This window comes from Labrus bergylta, chromosome 12, assembly GCF_963930695.1.
Source record: "Labrus bergylta chromosome 12, fLabBer1.1, whole genome shotgun sequence".
NCBI classification, from domain to species: domain Eukaryota; kingdom Metazoa; phylum Chordata; class Actinopteri; order Labriformes; family Labridae; genus Labrus; species Labrus bergylta.
The window spans coordinates 2,315,105-2,334,353 of NC_089206.1; the positions used below are offsets into that span (position 1 = coordinate 2,315,105).

Below are 19,249 nucleotides of genomic sequence, written 5' to 3' on the forward strand. Positions count from 1 at the left end.
TCAGGGAGCTGATTATGTCTTCAAATTCTGATTCCCTGATCATCAACACATCACAGAGATGACTCCAAGGAAGGATAATGATGAAGGTTGCAGACATGTGACACTTTTATAATGCTCCTTCAACATAACGCACGATGAAAAGAACGTTTATTTAGGATTTCATGGTTTTATGTGAAAGGCGGGTGATGCAGATGTGGATGTGAAACTTCTGAGATACTTTGTGACTTGAAAGACTTTTAAAAAAAGGAGGCAGGAAACACTTCAGTTTCAATGAAACGGACGGAGAAGGAGTAATTACTTGAGTCAAGCAGCTCTATAGAGGACTGCTGAATGTTAAAAGTTATCAGGAACTTATACCCACAATTATCAAAGGACATCTTGTTTCAGTGGAATTAATTAAATAAAATGCAAATGTTTCTCTAGAGCGTAAAATCTACTCATAAACCGTGCATTGTTTAGATCATGATTTGATTGATTTTGCACCTGCACCCTCCTCTCTCCTTCTCTCTCTTCCTGGTGTATGGCGCCCCCTGCTGTAGCTTTTAGTAACTTCATATCATTTTTTAGCAGTATAGGACACAAAAACACATCCACTGTATCATGATTTCACTCATTACATTGTGTATTTAAATCAGAATATTGGGCATTAATACTATTTTATAATAAGGGACCACAAACACTTGTTTCAGTAAACTGTACCTTGTGTTTGCAGCTCATACAGGTGTTAATGAGCCGTCTCACTTTGAACTTCTTTGTCGTTTAATCAGAGCTTCAGGCAGCCTCCAGTAACACCTCTGTTACTCTCACTGAGTGGTAAACGATGGCCTGCAAAGCCCCAGTGAACCAGGTTATCCTGATTTAACTTATATCATTGTTATTGATGCAAGTCACAACACAGGGGAACAGGAAACATGGACCTGTGTTTCAGAACACACTGATAATAATATTGCATGTAAACTTTTAAGATACTATTAAAGAAGGAGCCATATACCTGGAAAGCCTCTGTGGTTATTTCACTTCCATTCTGAATTTTTGGTTACTGTTTCCCCCCCTTACTCCACTGATTAGCCCCATAAATATCATTACAATGTTTTATATCCTGCTTTGATGTGCCAGAACAAGAAATCAATATGCATCCTTTGCAGGAGTAGAGAGGCCCAAATGTTTTAACCTCTGGTCAGCAATATCTAATGCTAGTCTATAGGGCCGTATGCTACTTTGTGGTCGCTTCACTTTGACCAAACCCGGTGTTCTAACAGGTTAGGAACCTAAAATATGAACAATTCCTTACAACATTTCTGTTGTCTGCTTTAGTCTCCTGTTGGATAAATGTAGACTTTTAATTTAATTGTGTTGTGCTGGGATATTAGTCATGCAAATGAGCTGAAATCACCTCAAGATGTCTTTATTAAAACTGCATGCCTATATTGTCATATATAAATACATGTATATAACTAATATCTTAAAACAGCTGCTGCTTTTTAAGGTGCTTTTCACTGTTTATACAACATGAATCCATTGACCTTTTATAAGTTAGGGCCATCAATAATATAAGTGGCTTTAAAACCCATGCTTACTTACATTAAATCAATGAGGCCCATGCATGAATACAAAAAAGATAGTGTTGCAAAGAATATATTCCGCCTAAAGGTCTAAAAAAATATGTTATGTAAAATGTTCAATACAAATGATTATGTGATTACAGTCGTTATTTAGTTAATTAAATATTATATTAAACATCTTTTAGGAAATGTATGTAATTAAAAATTAAAAAAGTAAATATGTTCAATCAGCAAGTAAAGTTTTAAAAAGGAGATCTCCTAGTCTCCTACTGCCTGTATGAATGTGAATCCGCGCATGCGCTGTGTCGCCTCTGTCCACCAGGGCGTCTCTCGCTCTCTCTCTCTCTCTCTCTCACTCACTCACAAACTCTTTCTGTACGTCTCTCTCTCTCTCTCTCTCTCTCTCTCTCTCTCTCTCTCTGGGAAAAACCCGAGCAGGAGGATAGCAGCAGAAGGGGGGAGGAGGCGGACTCCTTCTTCTTCTTCTCCTTCTTCCGATACAGCGGCGGCAGCGGCAGCAGGATATTTAGAAGAAAAAAAATCAAAAAAAAAAAAAAATCCGTCCCCCTCCCTCACCGGTGCGCGTGCGGAGCGGCAGAGGAAGCAATAATAATAAAAAAAAAAAAAGCACACGGATGTGCCTCCGAAAGCGCAGCGGATACCGCCCTCCGGACCTTATTAATGCCAAGATTGTGAGTATCTGATCGGCTGCATGAACGAGCCTGAACACGGGAGGGGAGGGGAGGGGGGGGTGCTGCTTTCAGTTTAATTCTCCCCCCCTCCCCGGTCCTCAGTCAGCGGCGGGGCTTTTCCTCGCGCCGCGGTGTTGAGGAAAAGGTCGGTCTCCGTGATTCCCTCCCTCCTCCCCTCCCCTCCCCTCCTTTCCTTTCCTTCTCCCCTTTCTTACCTTTTCGATACCTTGTCAGGAACAGCAGGCAGAAGAGAAGAAGAAGTCCAACAAAGCCCATTTTCTGTTGATTTGAAAACGGGGTTTTGAACGACTTCAGTGGGAGTGTTTCAAAAGAGCCCCGTCTTCAGCTGTAACAGAAAACAGGACACTCGTGTAGCGCGCGCGCGCTCGTGCGCGCACACACACACACACACACACACACACACACACACACACACACACACACACACACACACACACACACACACAGCTTATTCGTTTTGAAACAGAAGGCGCGGGAAGTTTCACTTTCATGTGTTAATGAGTGTGGAAACCATGACAGATGACTGGCTTCAGACCGTTACACACTAACGTCCGACCGTTACATCCAACCGTTACACACTAACGTCCGACTGTTACACACTAACGTCCGACTGTTACACACTAACGTCCGACCGTTACGTACACTAACGTCCGACCGTTGCGTACACTAACGTCCGACCGTTACACACTAACGTCCGACCGTTACGTACACTAACGTCCGACCGTTGCGTACACTAACGGCCGACCTTTACACACTAACGTCCGACCGTTGCGTACACTAATGTCCGACCGTTACACACTAACGTCCGACCGTTGCGTACACTAACGGCCTACCTTTACACACTAACGTCCAACCGTTGCGTACACTAACGTCCGACCGTTACACACTAACGTCCGACCGTTACGTACACTAACGTCCGACCGTTGCGTACACTAACGTCCGACCGTTACACACTAACGTCCGACCGTTACGTACACTAACGGCCGACCGTTACACACTAACGTCCGACCGTTACGTACACTAACGGCCGACCGTTACACACTAACGTTTGTCAACCGTCGAAAACCGTGTAATATTCTGAGGCATGGTTTAAAGGGGAGGACGGGTCACTTATTATAACACAGGTTACTTTAATGTATCATGTTAAACTAGCATACTTTAAATCAACAGTTTAAACGTGGCCGCATTTATATAAAGTTCTTTTGCAAGCGTTTGTGTCGGCAAAATAACGGTGCTTATTTAAAAAAGCTATGCTTGCTAGATGTTTGAAGTAATGCTAGTTGACTTCTGTTGCAAAACAAAATTACAAAGCTTAATGCGTTTTTTCTGTCATTGATTTCAGAATCAATACATTACTTATTAGTGTATTTGTAAAAACATCAAAAGTTTGGAAGCCTGCTAGCTACTGAGACATTAGCTTGACATGTAGCTCCTTGTGGTACTCTTCATTTTTTTAATGAAATTATTATCGCGATGATTTGAAATGGAAGGTAGGCTACCCATGTTAGCTAGCTAGTTTGGTTTATTTAGTTTTACAAAATGATTTTTTTTTAATTGGCAAAGCTCTGACAATGATGCTTTCAGTTTTTTGTAATTTAGCGTTTTGAGTTGTTAGCTTGAGAGGTAGCTTCTGGCGCTAGTTCCATCACTTTCTGAAGTTACTACCGCAGTACTTATTGTGCAATGAACAAGAAAGAGACCTATAAGTAGAAAATCCAGCTAATTTTGGTTTGACAACAATCTTTTGGGCCAAAAAATAGCAAAGCTCTGATAATGTTGCTTTCATTTGTTTTAATTAGGAATATTTAGGGGTGCACTAACTAGTGAGTTGTAAGCTTCAGAGTTAGCTTCTGGTGCTAGTAACATCCTTGGCTGATGTTGCAGTGCAGATTGAACAATGAAAGAGACTTACAGCAAATTGAGCTAATTTTGGTTGACAACATTCATATGGGCCAAAAAATAGCAAACCTCTGACAATGTTTCTTTCAGTTGCTATACAGTTTCAATATGTTATGAGTTTTTTGGGGGGGCAGTTTTACTAACTGGTTCGCTAGTAATTTTTAAATGTGTTAGTTTACAAATAAGATTATTTTACAAACTACTTGTAAGGTGCTGGTAGCTAAGCTAACCACATCTAAAGGAACCTTTTTAACATAAAACTGTTGGATTTTGCTAATTTAATCAGTATAATAAGTACAGGACATTACTGATAGACTGAAGATAAACAGTGATTGCTGTTCCTCATGTCAGTCCAACCATTTTACCATGGGATGAAAGAAACTATTTAGAGATAAAGATCCTCACATGCATTTTACAAGCTAAGGTTTGTTAATGAGGATACAAGAAATCACTGTAATATTCTCACATTTTCCGACTGTGTCTTTGTTGATTGTGAGTTGATAGTGACCTCGCAGTACGTCATGGTATGTTTAGGGTAAACTGACACTTTAGGTTCCTGCTAGCCAGTCCCACTGCAGTCTTGTTTTAAACATTCTCTTGTATGGCACAGATTGAAACTATATCTTTAATATTCATTATTGGACTTCAAGCTTCATGAGGTGTAGCCTCTGGCAAGGTGCTTTAAAGAGGAAGATAATAAAAAGGGGAAATTAGTGTGTTAAAGCATAGTGTCAGTCTGTTCATCCCTTCATTGTACAGTTAATGACTGTTGATGAGTCATGACGGTGAAGGCATTTCACATGAAGGCGCTTTTGAAACCAGAAGTAAAGGTGGAAGCCGGTGTCATACTTTAAAATACAGCTCTTAACATTTCTTCAGTTTTCTTTTTGATACGCCTGTGCATGTGGTGCCGCTGGCCATCAAATGTCAACATCCATCTCCTTTTATCCCCATAAATCCTTGTATTGTAGGGGTCCTTTCTGGTAGATGGTTCAAGTTACAACGCTCAGAAATCCTCTTGAAAGAGAAGTGGGAATTGTGTAATGCTATCCTGTAGAGGTTTTTTTTGGCATAAAATAAAACCTTAATTCTTACTTGAAAGAAAAAGAGGAAAAGTTTGAAAAACTTCCAACACATTTGCTTAAAAAAAGATTCCCTCAGTAATCAAACGCTTCCCCAACCCCCCTCTATATGATGTGTCATGCATATATTTGGGGATTTTTCACCATGGAAACCTGGATCAACAGCCCTCAGAAGTCTGTGGTTAATTTGGGGTCCCAACTCTGAGATCAGGGAATATAACATACCCCAGACACTGACTTTTAACCTATCAAGAGTCTTCAAGTTTTTTTTCCAACTTCTTGTTGCCAGTTGGTACACACTTCCTCTTCCTGCCTCTTTCTTCATTGTGTCTGTTGCATACTTCCTCTTTTTTTTTAGGTAGGTCATCACCTTCTCTTCCTGTGCCTCTCAGTCTTTCCACCTTCTGTCTACCCTTAGTTTTTTCTTGTTGCTCTTCCTGTTTGTTTCTGTCTTTCTTTCCACCTCTGCTGTGTTTTTGAATTTTATTATATGGTATAACTATTCTCTCACGTGAGCATATCTTTATCAGTATTTTGTGCATTTGACATAGAGGTCTAAATAACTAAAGGGTACGAAAGTTTGGGAATTGGTCCAGTACATTGCTTTAGCCGGCTTCCACAGAAACGGGTTGTAATGGCTGCAATGTCGATGAATTTGCCAGGTCAAATGAGGTCCACTAAATGTTCTTGCTCTTGTAACTGACAGGTCTCAGATTGTTTTTTTAAGTCAACATTTTTCTGATCTTTTTTGTCCAGAAACAGCTGCCAAATTGCACTCTTGATGGAGTTTGGTGGCCTTGGAAAGAACAGTGTAACAGCTGTTTCTGGTTCCATTAAAGCATCCCCTTAGCAAATCTGTCCGTGTCTTTGTGGGTCACTTCCGTAAGATTTCATTAGACCAATTCAATGATGATATCAGCCTGTTGGTATCAAAACAAGTTCTTTTGAGTAAGTTCATAAAAATCCACACAAAACTATAATTTCCATCATTGGTGTCAGAGGGCAACCCTAGAACTCCAAAATGGCAATGCTCAGATACATGAACATGCCTTATTTTTGGCTGGACTACAATGCATTTTTGATCCTATTGGAGGCATAGAGTTTTCCCAGCCCATTGAGGACTGTGGTATTCCTAGAATAATATGAATTTGAAAAAGAGCATCAGATTTGAAAGGATGCTTTCCCTAAGGCTGTAGTCATTCCCAAAAAAAATGTTTTTAACTCAAAGCTGCAATGTTTTCTAGGCTACCGTTATAATGTCGTCCGGTTTATAAAATGTCAGATAAAAGTTTGCCTTATGATTGTTGCTGAAAGTGAATCTCTGCTGATGAAGTTTTCTTTGACTGCAACACTGGTCAGGGTGAAGACCAAAGTCCCTGAATTAGTCCTCGCTACTTCTCCAAAATGACTTCTTAGCATCATTAGCGTCTCTTATTGAAACTAATTGGCATGATGAGCAACAACCTTGCTTCTAATCTCTGTCCCATGGTTTCAATGTGCAGTTCAATTACTCACTTGAGGAAGATTTCAAAGGAAAACAAACCCGAGGAGTAACTTTCCAAAGGGCATCCTGCTGTTAAATATACACCAGCTTTAAATTGTTTTTTAACTCTTTGATTTTCACAGCTGTTCCTTTTTTTTTTTTCCTGCATATCGATACCGTTTTTATTTCTTTGTTTGAAGTCGATTATATCTTTTGAGAAACTCGTTTTTTGCATGACAGTTTTGATGTGTCTGTTAACCATTGTATGCACATTCATTATGTTGGTTTGATGCATCATTCTTTCGTGGTTTTGTCCGTTATTCACTGGTCTGAGTCATGTAACGGTCCAATTCCTTCTAACCCTGGTTGGTCCAAGAGGAAATGGAGTTTTAGCCTTGGTGGGGTCCAATATAAGAGTGTTCAAGTCATGTACTGGTTCGATATTTTGTCGAATCTTATCCTGTGTTTGGTAAGACTTTCATTGGGCTGTATATTGTCATGTATTAATCACTGATAAAGTCATATTATGGTCCAATATTTGGTGGTTTTTCATGTCTTGTTTGGTCAAGGGTTCATTGGGTGATCTAGCCCCAGTTTGGCCCATTTCTTACATGTGTTAGAAACTGGTTTTAAAGTCATGATCCAGTCCAATAATTGGGGGCATACTTCTGAGTTTGCAGAGCCATTGGTGGATTCAGCCCTGCTTTTGTTTAGAATTACAGTTCCTTTATCCTTGGACTTGTCCAATATGACCCAATGTTGAAACTCTGCAGTGGTCGCCTATTTATCATATTAATCCCTGCTTGGATCAACATTTTACTTGTGTCCTGGTTTTGCCTAACCTAAATTGCTTTTTTGGCTTTGTAAGTCCTTTGGTGGCCCAGTATAGCTAATGGTGTGTTCTCCAGTAAAGCAAAGAGCCAACCTTTTTACTCCTGAAATAGAACATCAAACCTCAGTTTATCTACTTTTTGCTGAGTATTAATCTGCACCAGTTCCCTCCTTCTTTTCCTGAATGTGTTTGTCTTGCAGCATGGAACTCATTGGAAGCATTGTTATGTAATGTAACTTGAGACATGGGATTTCTAAGGCACCCACAAATCTGAGCCTGTGAATAGAGTCATGATCAACACCTGATCCCCTTAATAAAGTCACTTACAGCACTGAGGGATTCTACTTCTTCATTTATAGAATAAGTGATTTGTGTAATGGAGTTGTAATGTGTGAAAGTTGCACACATCTTGATAGAGTGAAAGTAGCAGCGGTACAACAAGAGAAGACTCTGGCTGCGTTCACACTGCAGGCAAAAGTGTCCTGGGTCTGATTTCTTATTTGCTCCTATGTGGATCAGATCTGATTGTTTTATGACCATGTGAACAGCACATGTCACATGGGATCTGAGCTTTACAAATCAGTTGTGGGCCACTTTCACATCGAGTTAAACGCACAGTAAATTCTGCCACCACGGGGCACTCATTCAAAACCATAAAAAAGGTGACGCTGTGGCTGGCAGGGAGTCATGGGAGATATTCTTCTTCTCTCTGCTATTCCCAAAAACAAACTCCTGAAAGTGAACTCTGCGTTGACAGTAGTGAAGACGAACCAGCGAAACCGACCTGAGGAAGAGAATATGTTTACCGACAATGTTTTGTAATGTACATGACGTTTTTATCACAGCAGAACATAAAGCATCAGTACGGCAGCTTTCAGCAGCAGCTCCCGCTTCCTTATATAGCGGCCTTTGGCGTAACATCCACGGCAATGACATGTCTGTTATTGCGGCTCATCATGGGGGCACACTGTTCCAACTATGAAATTCAGGATTTCGCTGGTTTTGATAAACTGGGGGAAATGTTTGAGGTGATGTAAGTACTCAACAAAAATCTCAATAACTGAATCAGGATTTTTCTCCTTAAGCATTGAGATCACGATTCTTGTTTTTTTAACAAGCACATTTCAAAAACGAGCGCTGTCCAAAGCTTTCAACAGACATATAATAAAAACTGGACTTCAAATTAAATCTTCTGAAAGTACATCTCCTTTCCTTTTTATTTTATTTTTGAGCACTTAAAGTGACTTCAATGCTGTAAAGTTGTATTTGGCAGAATCAGAGGATAGTCTATGGCGGGGATGGGCAACTTGGGTCACAGCAAGGGCCACAGTCATTTAATTCTCATTGTCGGGGGGCCAAATTGTAGTACACAAAAACGATTATAGTCAATTATGTCACAAATTTAACTCAACATATACCAGTGATCAAATATTATTATAGACATATTTCTGGTTTTCATGATTTCATGGCAGATTTTTTCATGTTTTCCAATAATTGATACGTAAAAATTGACATGGGGGCCAAATTGAGGCTTGATGGGGGCCGCATGTGGCCCCCGGGCCGCCAGTTGCCCACCCTGACTCATGAATACAATGTGTGTTTTGCTTTACGCTGTGTGTTAGTGACTGATTAAGCACCTGGGAGAGTTGTGAAGACAAGTGAACATGTGAATTTATGGGAAAATACGATCAAGTGAATCGCCATTAAGAAATTAGATCATGTGTCGATGGATCAAGATGAGGATTTATCTTATGATGAATCATGCAGCCCCACTTTGCTGGTCTGCAGGGGGTTGTAGATCATCACTTCTGCTGCCTGTTATGAAATCATCTCTCTTCTCAGCGTGCTGCGTGTCACACGTTTGTTGTTGTTCTTTTTGCGCATGCGGGTCACTTCAGGGCTGTGACCGGTTCACACGGCCGAGTCTGATGCAGGCCACATTTTTAAAACAATTTAGCATTTAGGCGTGCAGTGAGAACAAAGCCTCTGTGGCGCTTGTTTGGATAATGTTGTTGGGACATCCTTAGAAAGTTGCATAAGAAAAATTCTTGGAAGCACACACACAAGAATTCACTTATTTCTGTTTTGTTTGTGGGAAATATTCTTATTGTTTCAATCAGAGCTCAGTCCCACGTTATGTATTAAACATGTGTTTCTCAGAGTTTTGATATGCATACACATATACTAAATATGGCCTTTTTCTCTCTTTGTGTGTGTGTGTGTGTGGTATTATCTTTTGGATGAATGTAACTCCATCTGGGATTGTTGGTTCATTTTTTTTGCTGTGCTGTGTGTTTTTGCTTTAACATGCAAACAATGTGTTTGTGTTTTTGGTCCATGACTATCAAACATTCATGCACGACTGTGTGGTTTGAATGTTTTATGCTTCTTTTGCGGCATATTTGCGTGGATGTGTTGTTGCATTTGCATTTTTTGGCATTACCACGTGTGTGTGCTTGTGTGTGTGTGTGTATGTGTGCGTGTGTGTACTTATAAAGGAGAGGTCCGAGGCAGAAGGGGGGATGACATGCATGTGTCCGGCCTGCTAACATCGCTGACGACTCACACACTAACCGACTGCCCGCCCTCTCGACATGACGGACGTCCTGGTAAACCAACTGCTCCTCTTCCTTTAATCTCTCTCTCTCTCTCTCTCTCTCTCTCTCTCTCTCTCTCTCTCTTCTCCCTCTCTCTCTCTCTCTCTCTCTCTTTCTCCCTCTCTCTCTCTCTCTCTCTCTCTCTCTCTTTCTCTCTCTCTCTCTCTCTCTCTCTCTGGATTTCTTTGTTCAACTGTTTATGAAATGTTCAACTGTGGATGCAGAGTCTGAACTTTAATGCTGATTGAAAACATACATCACTTGTTTTTTATCACAGCTGCTTTATCAAAATACTCAACATCCTGGTTCTAAAATCTCATAAATGATAAATATGATCTCACTGACAGTTTCCGTTTACTGAATGTACAGTGTAGTCTGAAAGAGTTCAGTCTCTGCTGGTTTGGTTGAACCACAGTGGACTGAGAGAATAGGGCATCAAGGTCACTGACTTCCTTTCAAAGAAGAAAGTAAAACAAAGCCACTGTTTGAACTATGCCTGCCAAACGATTACTTTTTAAAAATCTGGATTAATCACTGAATGTCAGTAGTTTATCGCAATTCATTTTATATTTAAATTGCATGTTTAAAATCCATTTATTTTACATTTTAAAACATTTTTTTTATGCTTTTATCTTGTGTTTTGTAGTTTCTAAAGGCAAGGGAACCCTTCCTGTTAAAAACCTGCTTTTATTTTGAAAGAAAATAAGAGATTTCCAGGAGTTCAAGTTACAACATTAACTTAAATACGGAAAAAAGGAAACTGCAACAGATCGAGAAGTTCCCTGAGTTAATAAAAATAACTAAAGGGAACGGTAAAAAGATAAAATGTTTATTGTCACAGGTACATAATACTTTTGTCTTGTCCACTGAGCCGTCTGGGAAACTTTTAAATGACACGGGCCGTTCAAAGACGCAGTAAAGTGTTTTCTTTCTATCGCTAGCTAGCTTAACTACGGTGTGCCGAAAGGGACAAAAAAGGCAAATGATTTAAGCGACTTAAAAAAAAGTTAATTCCAGACCTTAGTCGCATTGCGATTAACGTGTTAACACTGAAAGCCCTAACTGTGACTTACATGTAGTTGTGTACCTGTTAGTAGAAATGTGTAATGTGTAAATACTGATGTGAACTCCAACAGTCCCCCTCCGCCCCCCCTCCTCTTGATCATTCTCCAAAATTAAACTTTCACATGTCACTGTTGACTAAATATAACTGTCTGTTCATTCTCTCTCTCTCTCTCTCTCTGTTTTCTTATCTTGCTCTCCCCCATTCCTCCCATTCCCAATGTTCCCCCCCTCTCTTATTAACTCTACCTCTCACCCACTGTCCCGCCTCGTCTCCCCCTCCCCTCTATCCCGACTTCTGTCTCCCACTCCTCTGAATTCTTTCACTCTCTCTCCTTTCCGTTATACTCGCCGTTACTTTCTCTCTTTCATCATTAATCTCCAATTATCCTTAAAATCAGAATTTACTTCTTGCCAGGATTCTGTTCAGAAAACTACTCAGAGTTTGAAGCTATGTGGTTACTTTGTTCTCTGTAGCTTGATGACAGATTGGTATTAAGAAGTTCATGAAGTGATCAGACGACAGGAAATAGCAGAGATTGAGATGGGGGTACCCTCAGACGTTCACGTTTAAAGCAAAGGACAGCTCTAAACCTGAACGTGATGCAGAATCTCAGGGTTTTAAACTGCATGTGTGGCCATTAGCAGAGAATCTTCTGCATCAGGATCGGGAACTTCATGCTTTGTGCATGTAGTGCAAAGTTTGGGTCAGGGGTTCTGGAGGCTGGAAACAAATCTCAGAAAAGAGTCAAAATGAGCATAATGTATTTAACGAAGCGGAACAGGATCACAGCATCTCAGAGAAAACAATTTCATACAGGATACTGCTGTGAATGTTGTGATCTATAATCAGCCCTTTCCTGTCCCAGGTTCAGTCTCAGGATTTTAGTTTTCAACATCTTGAGTCCGATGCATTCGTTCTACGGTGTACCTGCACGGCATAGAGTTTGAATGACTCTAAAAGGAATCTTGACACTTTTCTCTTGACTCTTATCTTGCTTTCAGTATCCCAATATATTGAATATTTACCTCATATGGCTTGTCTTGCTAACCCTTAAAAGTGCTCTGTAATCATTCATTTTGCAAAATCATAGAAGGTGACATTCACAACACTTTTTAGGTCCAAAAAAAGCTCCTCTAAGAGCTGATATTTCAGTAAATCAATCCTTCGTTCATCCGATCTGTAATCGCTTCATAAGCGTTCAAATGCTAATTTAGAAAGCATGTGCACCGAAAGGGTTCAAGAGGAAGAGATGCAAAGCAAGCAGTCAGATTATAATCAACATTTTATCTCAACCACAATATAAGTGCACAATATATGCAGCTCTGATGTTGGGTGATACGGTGTGGCTTGTGGTAAGAGTTCTAGTTCATCTCAGGTTGGGTTTAACAAACTGTGAATTGGTAAATGTTCTTGGACCTGGCTGTGCGTGTTATGGTGAAACAGGAAAGTGATGCCACAAAAGTTTGGATTATACTTCAAGTGTTTTAGAGTAAAAGAAAAAAGTATGAACGCTGAAGATTTCAGCACTCCTGAAATCAGCTTCCGTCCTTTTTAACTGTCCTATCCATCAAAGATTAACATGAAAGGCGTGAATGAGCCGTGAAGAGATGTTACTGAGTGATGCATGCACGCCTGGGGGGCATCTCTGCAGCTCGAGGGACATGGTGGGTTAATGTGAAAGACAGAGAAGTCGACAAGTCCAGACTGGACTCCAGAGGTGTCTAAAGTTTGGAGAAAGAAGGAATTCACATGCTGGTTTTGAAGCGCTTTGCTCTTGAGAGCCATTGTGGCATGAAAAAGTTCCTGCACTCCTGATTGGTCGGGTTGGTTTGGCGTGGTTTGTGTGGTGTGAGTGTGTAAGTGTGTGTTTGTGTGTTTGTGTGTAGACACCAGGTCTGATTCATCAAGTTTCAGAAAGAAGCAAGAAGCTGTGTCACAATACCTCTGACTCTGTTTCCTGTCTCCTCTCTCTCTCTCTCTCTTTCTCTCTCTCTCTCTCTTTCTCTATTTCTCTCTCTTTCTCTTTCTCTCTCTCTCTCTTGCTCTCTTTCTCGCTCTCTCTCTTGCTCTCTCCATCTTTCCTGTTGCCTCGTACTGCCTCTCGTCTCTCTTCCTCCTTCATGGGAGTGAAGACGTGTAGCCTGATGGAGCAGTCGTAGCTGTTAGCAAAAGAGCGAGAGAATTGAAAAAGTCCGACCTGTTTCGTTCCTTCTTTCTTTCTGACGTGGATACTTCACTGAACCGTCTCCTCTCTGGTGAGCTCTCTCTGTGTGTGCAGACACGTGAATGTGACACCTTTCAAACAGGGCTCCTTGTTGCCCTCTTAACGTTGTGACTGTGTCATGGACAGTGGGGTTTGATTTTGTCTCTGGATGTCCACGTGGTTGATTGGAGTGTTTATGAGCTGAATGTTTCTAACACTGATGTGATTTAATAAACCCTCTGTGGGTTATTGAGGAAACTCTCTGCTGTCTCTCTGATGAAACTCTTTCCAAGCTCTCTTAGATAATAATGAATCTGCACTGTCATCAAGCTTCGACAAGAACGTTGTTTTCACTTCCTTAAAGTGCACGTCTCAGAGATTTGATCCACTGGACACAACAACAAAACAACAACATGTTAACTCTGTTAGAGGAGCTTTGTTTGTTATATTGTTCTGTGTATAAGTGTGTATTAAGTGTGTGTGCAGGGTCCGAAATGAACTTTCTGACTCAGCGGCCAATGTGGCGGGTAGTTTAATTGAGATGGCATTATGTTTTGTTTAATCAATAACAGATTTAAGTCACAGATTCGATCATTTTATCAGATCAGGAAATTGAGAAATTATAAAAAAATATATTTGCTGGCCTTTTATTTATTATTTGTAGGCAGTCATCTACCCGCATTTGGCGCCTGGCGGGTGTTAATTTCAGACCCTGTGTGTGTGTGTTGGACCCCAGGAAGAATAGAAGATGTGTATGCTGCTGCTAAACATCCTAATGAAGAAAGAAAATAAATATTTTCGATGTTGAAAATTGAAAGTTTTCAGATGGAACTTCTCGGACGCTCACAAGACAAGAATAATCCAGAGCTCTATTCTATGCAAAATGAGTCCCGAGACCGCCCGGACTAGCCGTGCGTTTATCCAATCAGGTGCTTTTATTGAGGCTACGTCACCTATAACGTAACCTTAAGTGAAAAAACTTGTAATGATTTCAGCGCTGAACTGAGTGCAAAAGCGCCCGTTTGTCGCTGCGCCCACAGCGCTCTGAAAACAGCTAACCTGTGGAACACTGCTGTGTCACTTCTCCCTCATCGACCAATCCAAATCTAGAAATCTTATCTTCTGACATCAGCTTTGTCAACAACAATGGCGGAGGAGAATCTAATCCAGGGGGGCAGAAGTTAAATGTCGTAACCAAAAAACAATTAGTGCAGATGAGAAGAAGCGCTCTGAAACTGAGGCTGTCAAGAAGCGCCATCAATGGACACGCCCCCCCCCCCCCCCCCCCCGCCCCCCCTCCCGTGGCTACCAAAAAAAAAGGGTGTTGGAGAGCAGACATAACACAAAAAGAACTGCATGTGTAGCACGTGTTCATTTGTCAGCTGTAGTACTGTGCACGCGTGACTATTTGTCTTGATTGCATGTATCTTGTCAGTGTGTGTGTGTGTGTTTGTGTGTGCGGGTGTGTGACAGTCTTGCCCATATAAGGAGGGGAGAGGAGATGAATTTGGGAGCTGAAATAGTTTGTCAGCTCAGCCCGCTGGTGAAAAACATTGAATCTGTCACCACCGCTGTAAGGCTGGATTTATAGACCCACCTACTGTGTGTGTGTGTGTGTGTGTGTGTGTGTGTGTGTGTGTGTGTGTGTGTGTGTGTGTGTGTGTGTGTGTGTGTGTGTGTGTGTGTGTGTGTGTGTGTGTGTAGTTGACTATTGTAAAGTATGAGAGAGTTTTAGTGTGAAAGTTGGGAGTGTGTGTGTGACATTTTCAAAGAGGGAGTAAACGAAGAGAGACAGATAAAGAGAGAGAGAGGCGGGTACAAAGTTTGTGTCTGTGTGTACGCTTGTGTGTGTGTGTGTGTGTGTGTGTGTGTGTGTGTGTGTATTAAACAGTGCATTAGCGAAGGTTTAGCAGTGTTTAACATGTCAGGGCAGGAGTTTGAAGAGGCTCCTCTCCTTCATAAAACATATTTCCTTCTTCTTGAACCAGAACTCAGAGTGTGACTCACCAAAATCCACCTGCACCATTTCAGAACTGATAAAAAAAACAAGCAAAATCTGAAGAAAAGTAAAGCAATTAGAACTTATTTTTGACATATTTAGATCTTTGATTAACTAGAATAACTTTGATGAAACTTAAATGTGTCTAATATAACATGAACACATTTAAAAACACTTTCTGAAGTGTCTGTTTGAGCTACATGTGCTGTATACCTGAAGGGGAAATGTAAGTTGGGACATTATGTCACCTCAGTTTTGAGAGTTCGTCGTTGATTTCCAGTTTGAGTTCAGAGGTTTTTGTTTGAAGGTTTTGTGGTTGACCTCCAGCCGAGCGTGCAGCCTGTTTCAGTGGAAGAGCACAGGTGTTTCCTCACCTGAGGGCAAGTGCTGTGACTCCACTGCATTCTCAGTTATTTAGAAGTGCACCACTCACCTTCAGCTGTGACGTAATCCTGCCTGAAGGTGTGAGGGAAAGATATGTGGTGTAGGAAGCTTTCAGTATAAATTCCTTAGATCGACAGAACTGGTGATGCAGAAGTTTGATTTATTCTAAATGGGCCAAAGAAGAAAAAATGATTAACTGGTGTGAGCTTGCAGAGAGCCTCGAGTGGACACTTGAGGAACTGCATTTTTTTTTCTCATTTCGCATTGGCTTCATTTTTCAAGTTTGTGGTTTGTGTCTTTGTATTAGACTGTGAAAACAAAGGGGAAATAAGTCCAGCTTTTCAAATACTGTCGCTAACAAAGTCTGATATGTTATTCTTCATGAATACATTAAGATGATAACGTCAACACAAAGTAAGCGACTCTCTCTCCTTACTCCACCGCCTGCTCTTTCTCTCCCACATCCCATCTCTCTTTCAATTCACTGCTCTGTCCCTTGATCTACTACCATGACTGCAAGCTCTCTCTGTCACACACACACACACACACACACACACACACACACACACACACACACACACACACACACACACACACACACACACACACACACACACAGAGAGGCTTGTTGCTGATCGGGTGCTGAGATTACAGAGCAGTAATCTCTCAGATTAATACATAAAATGGATGCTTAATTACTTAAACCCTGCTGGCAGGTGCAGCTGTGTGTGTCTGTGTGTGTGTTGTTGTGTGTTGTTGGTGGATGTACATGCAGTACACACAGTCCTGTCAGTGTCTCGCTCTGAATTTAAATTTGTTCTTTATTGGCCGTGCTGTGTGAGTCCATCTGTGCTGCCAAAGTGTGCAGAGAGGGAAACAGTGTTCCAGTGCAAAGACGCTGGAAGTATATACTGGGCTGTTTGACTTTTTTATAGGCAAGTGTGTGTGTTTGTGTTTTTGTATGTGTGTGTCGGTGACATGGATTGTAGCCTGAGCGACGTCACCCGTCTGTTCCTGCAGGGGGCTTTGGAGTCCCATCGATGGCGGTCGCCATGCTGTAAATCAGACAGTTACACCATGGCCACCTGTCAATCATGTCAGCTACACGCCCTCCTGTGAATAACACTTATCAATCATAAGATCCAAAAGTTGTCAAAAGATTCAAACCCCGTACAGTGTGTGTCGATCAAGGCATGAACTACTACCATGATGTAAACATGTTAGTTTCTGCTGTTGAATGTTGTGTGTGAGACGTCTGATGTTTCTGCAGACTTCTTTGCAGCTTGATCTTTCAGCACCTGAGAGGTTGCTGCTCGCTGTGTGTGTGAAAACAGCATGTGTGCCCTGTCGACCTTATCAGGATGAGAAGGTTAAGACAATATTTACAGAGATAGAGATGGGATGACAATTAATGAACTACTTTGTGTGTGTGTGTGTGTGTCTTTATGTCTTTCTAGTGTCTTCTAACCTAATCAGATAAGCACACACACTTACACACACACTGAAACATACTTTGAAAAAGAGGAAGTGACACATCTGCTCCAAACGAACTGTAAACGTCTTTCTTTCTTTCTTTCTTTCCCTCTTCTCTTCAGGCCTCATACTTTGAAAAAAAATAATAATTTACACACTTTTTGTCCAAACCTGCCTTTTCACACAAACACAGAGACACACACACACAGACAGACACACACACAGAGGCAGAAACGTGATAGCGCTGTGTGAATAAAGATGGGGCGGCAGATAAAAGAGAGGAAGGGAGTGTTACTCTGTCTTTTGCTCTGACTGTGCAGCTAAACTGACATCAAGACTGTGTGTGTGTGTGTGTGTGTGTGCGTGTGTGTGTGCGTGTGTGTGTGTGTGTGTGTGTGTGTGTGTGTGTGTGTGTGTGTGTGTGTTTTAGCATTCAGACACTTTTCAAGTTTCAGACCGGCAACTCAGTTTTTATGACTTTTGAGATCAAATGGGAACGCACCAAAAGCTGATATCAGAAGTCCCGCCCCTACATCATTCTGATTGGTCAGTCAAGGAGAAGTGTGCAGCTGTGATCCAAAAGTTGAACTTTTTTTCTTCATTTGAGAGACAAACAAACAGCTGACTCTGAGGGCGTTTTGGTGCTTTGGGCGCTGAAAAAGCTGAACTGCAGTAGTTTTGTATTGACAACCGGCGCTGCCATTGCAAAAAAAAAAAAAATGGCATTAGTGGACACACTAACTTTTTGAACTTATTTTTTGGACGTATTTTCACACCTTTCTGGCATGTCCACTCGTTTTTGTCTTGCGTACAAATTGAAATCTTGCTTTGACCCATGGCCTGGGCTCTCACCTGGTCGTGAACTCGTCTGTTGAACAGGAAGCGACACTTTGAACAGGATGATATTTGACAGGAAAATGCTGAAGATTTTCGCCTCTCTTTGACGGATCAACTCTGTTACAAGTATCACTGAATATTCCACCAGTTCTTGGAGTGTTGGCATCAAACACAAAGAGACACACACACACACACACACACACACACACACACACACACACACACACACACACAGACCCATTCACAGACAGAACTGACAGCTGGAGGGGAAGTTAGCTTTAGCTGCAGTTTTCCTTTGACTGAAATGTTAAAAATAAGAAACTCTTCCAGTCCAATGAGGAAAATCTTCACATGAAATGATCAGCCTGTGTGTTTGTTAGTGTGTTTGTGTGTGCAGGGTAATTTTGTCATTACGTCTGAACACTTTTATGCACTAAATAAAAGTGTGTTCATCTCTTTTAATGCTTTTTACATCACGTTTGTGTGTTTCATGTGCCACTGTGTGTGAGCATACATGTTTATATTTCCCTGTTCAGCTGTGATTTTGAACTCTTTTATTTAGTGTTAAGATTTTCTTTTGTTCTATAGAGGATATTCTCAAGGAATAACGACGCAAGGAGCTTCACACAGAAACACAAATGGAAATGTATTTTACCCCTTCAATGCAAAAAGAACGATGTCAGAGTGGGGATAAAGTATCGAGGGGGTGCTCAGTTCAGAAGCCAGAAGTTGTGAAACCTGAGATGTGTGAACAATGTGATCATCTTTGTGTGTGATCACAGCTCAATCACATGATGCTTGAGCACATTGCCCGCTCTGTCTCCATACCCGCTCGCTCTCACTTCCTCTATTCTGCATGCTCTCTCTCTCTCTCTCTTGCATGCCTCTCTCTCGCTCTACATTTCTAAGTCTTTTGTTCCCCTCTTTCTCTCTTCCCCCTTTTTACTGAATAATCCCTCCCTTGTCATCTTCTGTCGTCTCTCACCTTTTTTCAAATGTCTGTCTGCACCCCTCGTTTGCTCTCTGTCCATTTCCACCACTTAATGTCTTCATTTCCTCTTTAAACATCACACTTTAGTTATTCTGTCTTATTCGTTCCTCCTTCCTAGAGTCCATCAG

At 41.2% G+C, this 19,249-nt stretch overlaps 1 protein-coding gene across 4 annotated transcripts in view; it reads left to right on the plus strand.

Annotated features, from left to right (window-relative positions):
* Positions 1-1,967: 1,967 nt before the first annotated feature.
* rgs19 (regulator of G protein signaling 19) overlaps positions 1,968-19,249 on the plus strand; it is a 24,192-nt gene continuing 6,910 nt past the window's right edge. Inside the window, exons 1-2 of one of the 4 annotated variants that reach the window (XM_065961350.1) lie at positions 1,969-2,254; positions 10,070-10,180. In XM_065961350.1, the coding sequence (XP_065817422.1) occupies positions 10,166-10,180 (15 nt within the window). In that variant the 5' untranslated portion in view covers positions 1,969-2,254; positions 10,070-10,165. Of the gene's footprint in view, positions 2,255-10,069; positions 10,181-12,608; positions 13,490-19,249 lie in introns of those variants that run through there. The other 3 variants (XM_065961348.1, XM_065961349.1, XM_065961351.1) reach the window with 3 other exon arrangements.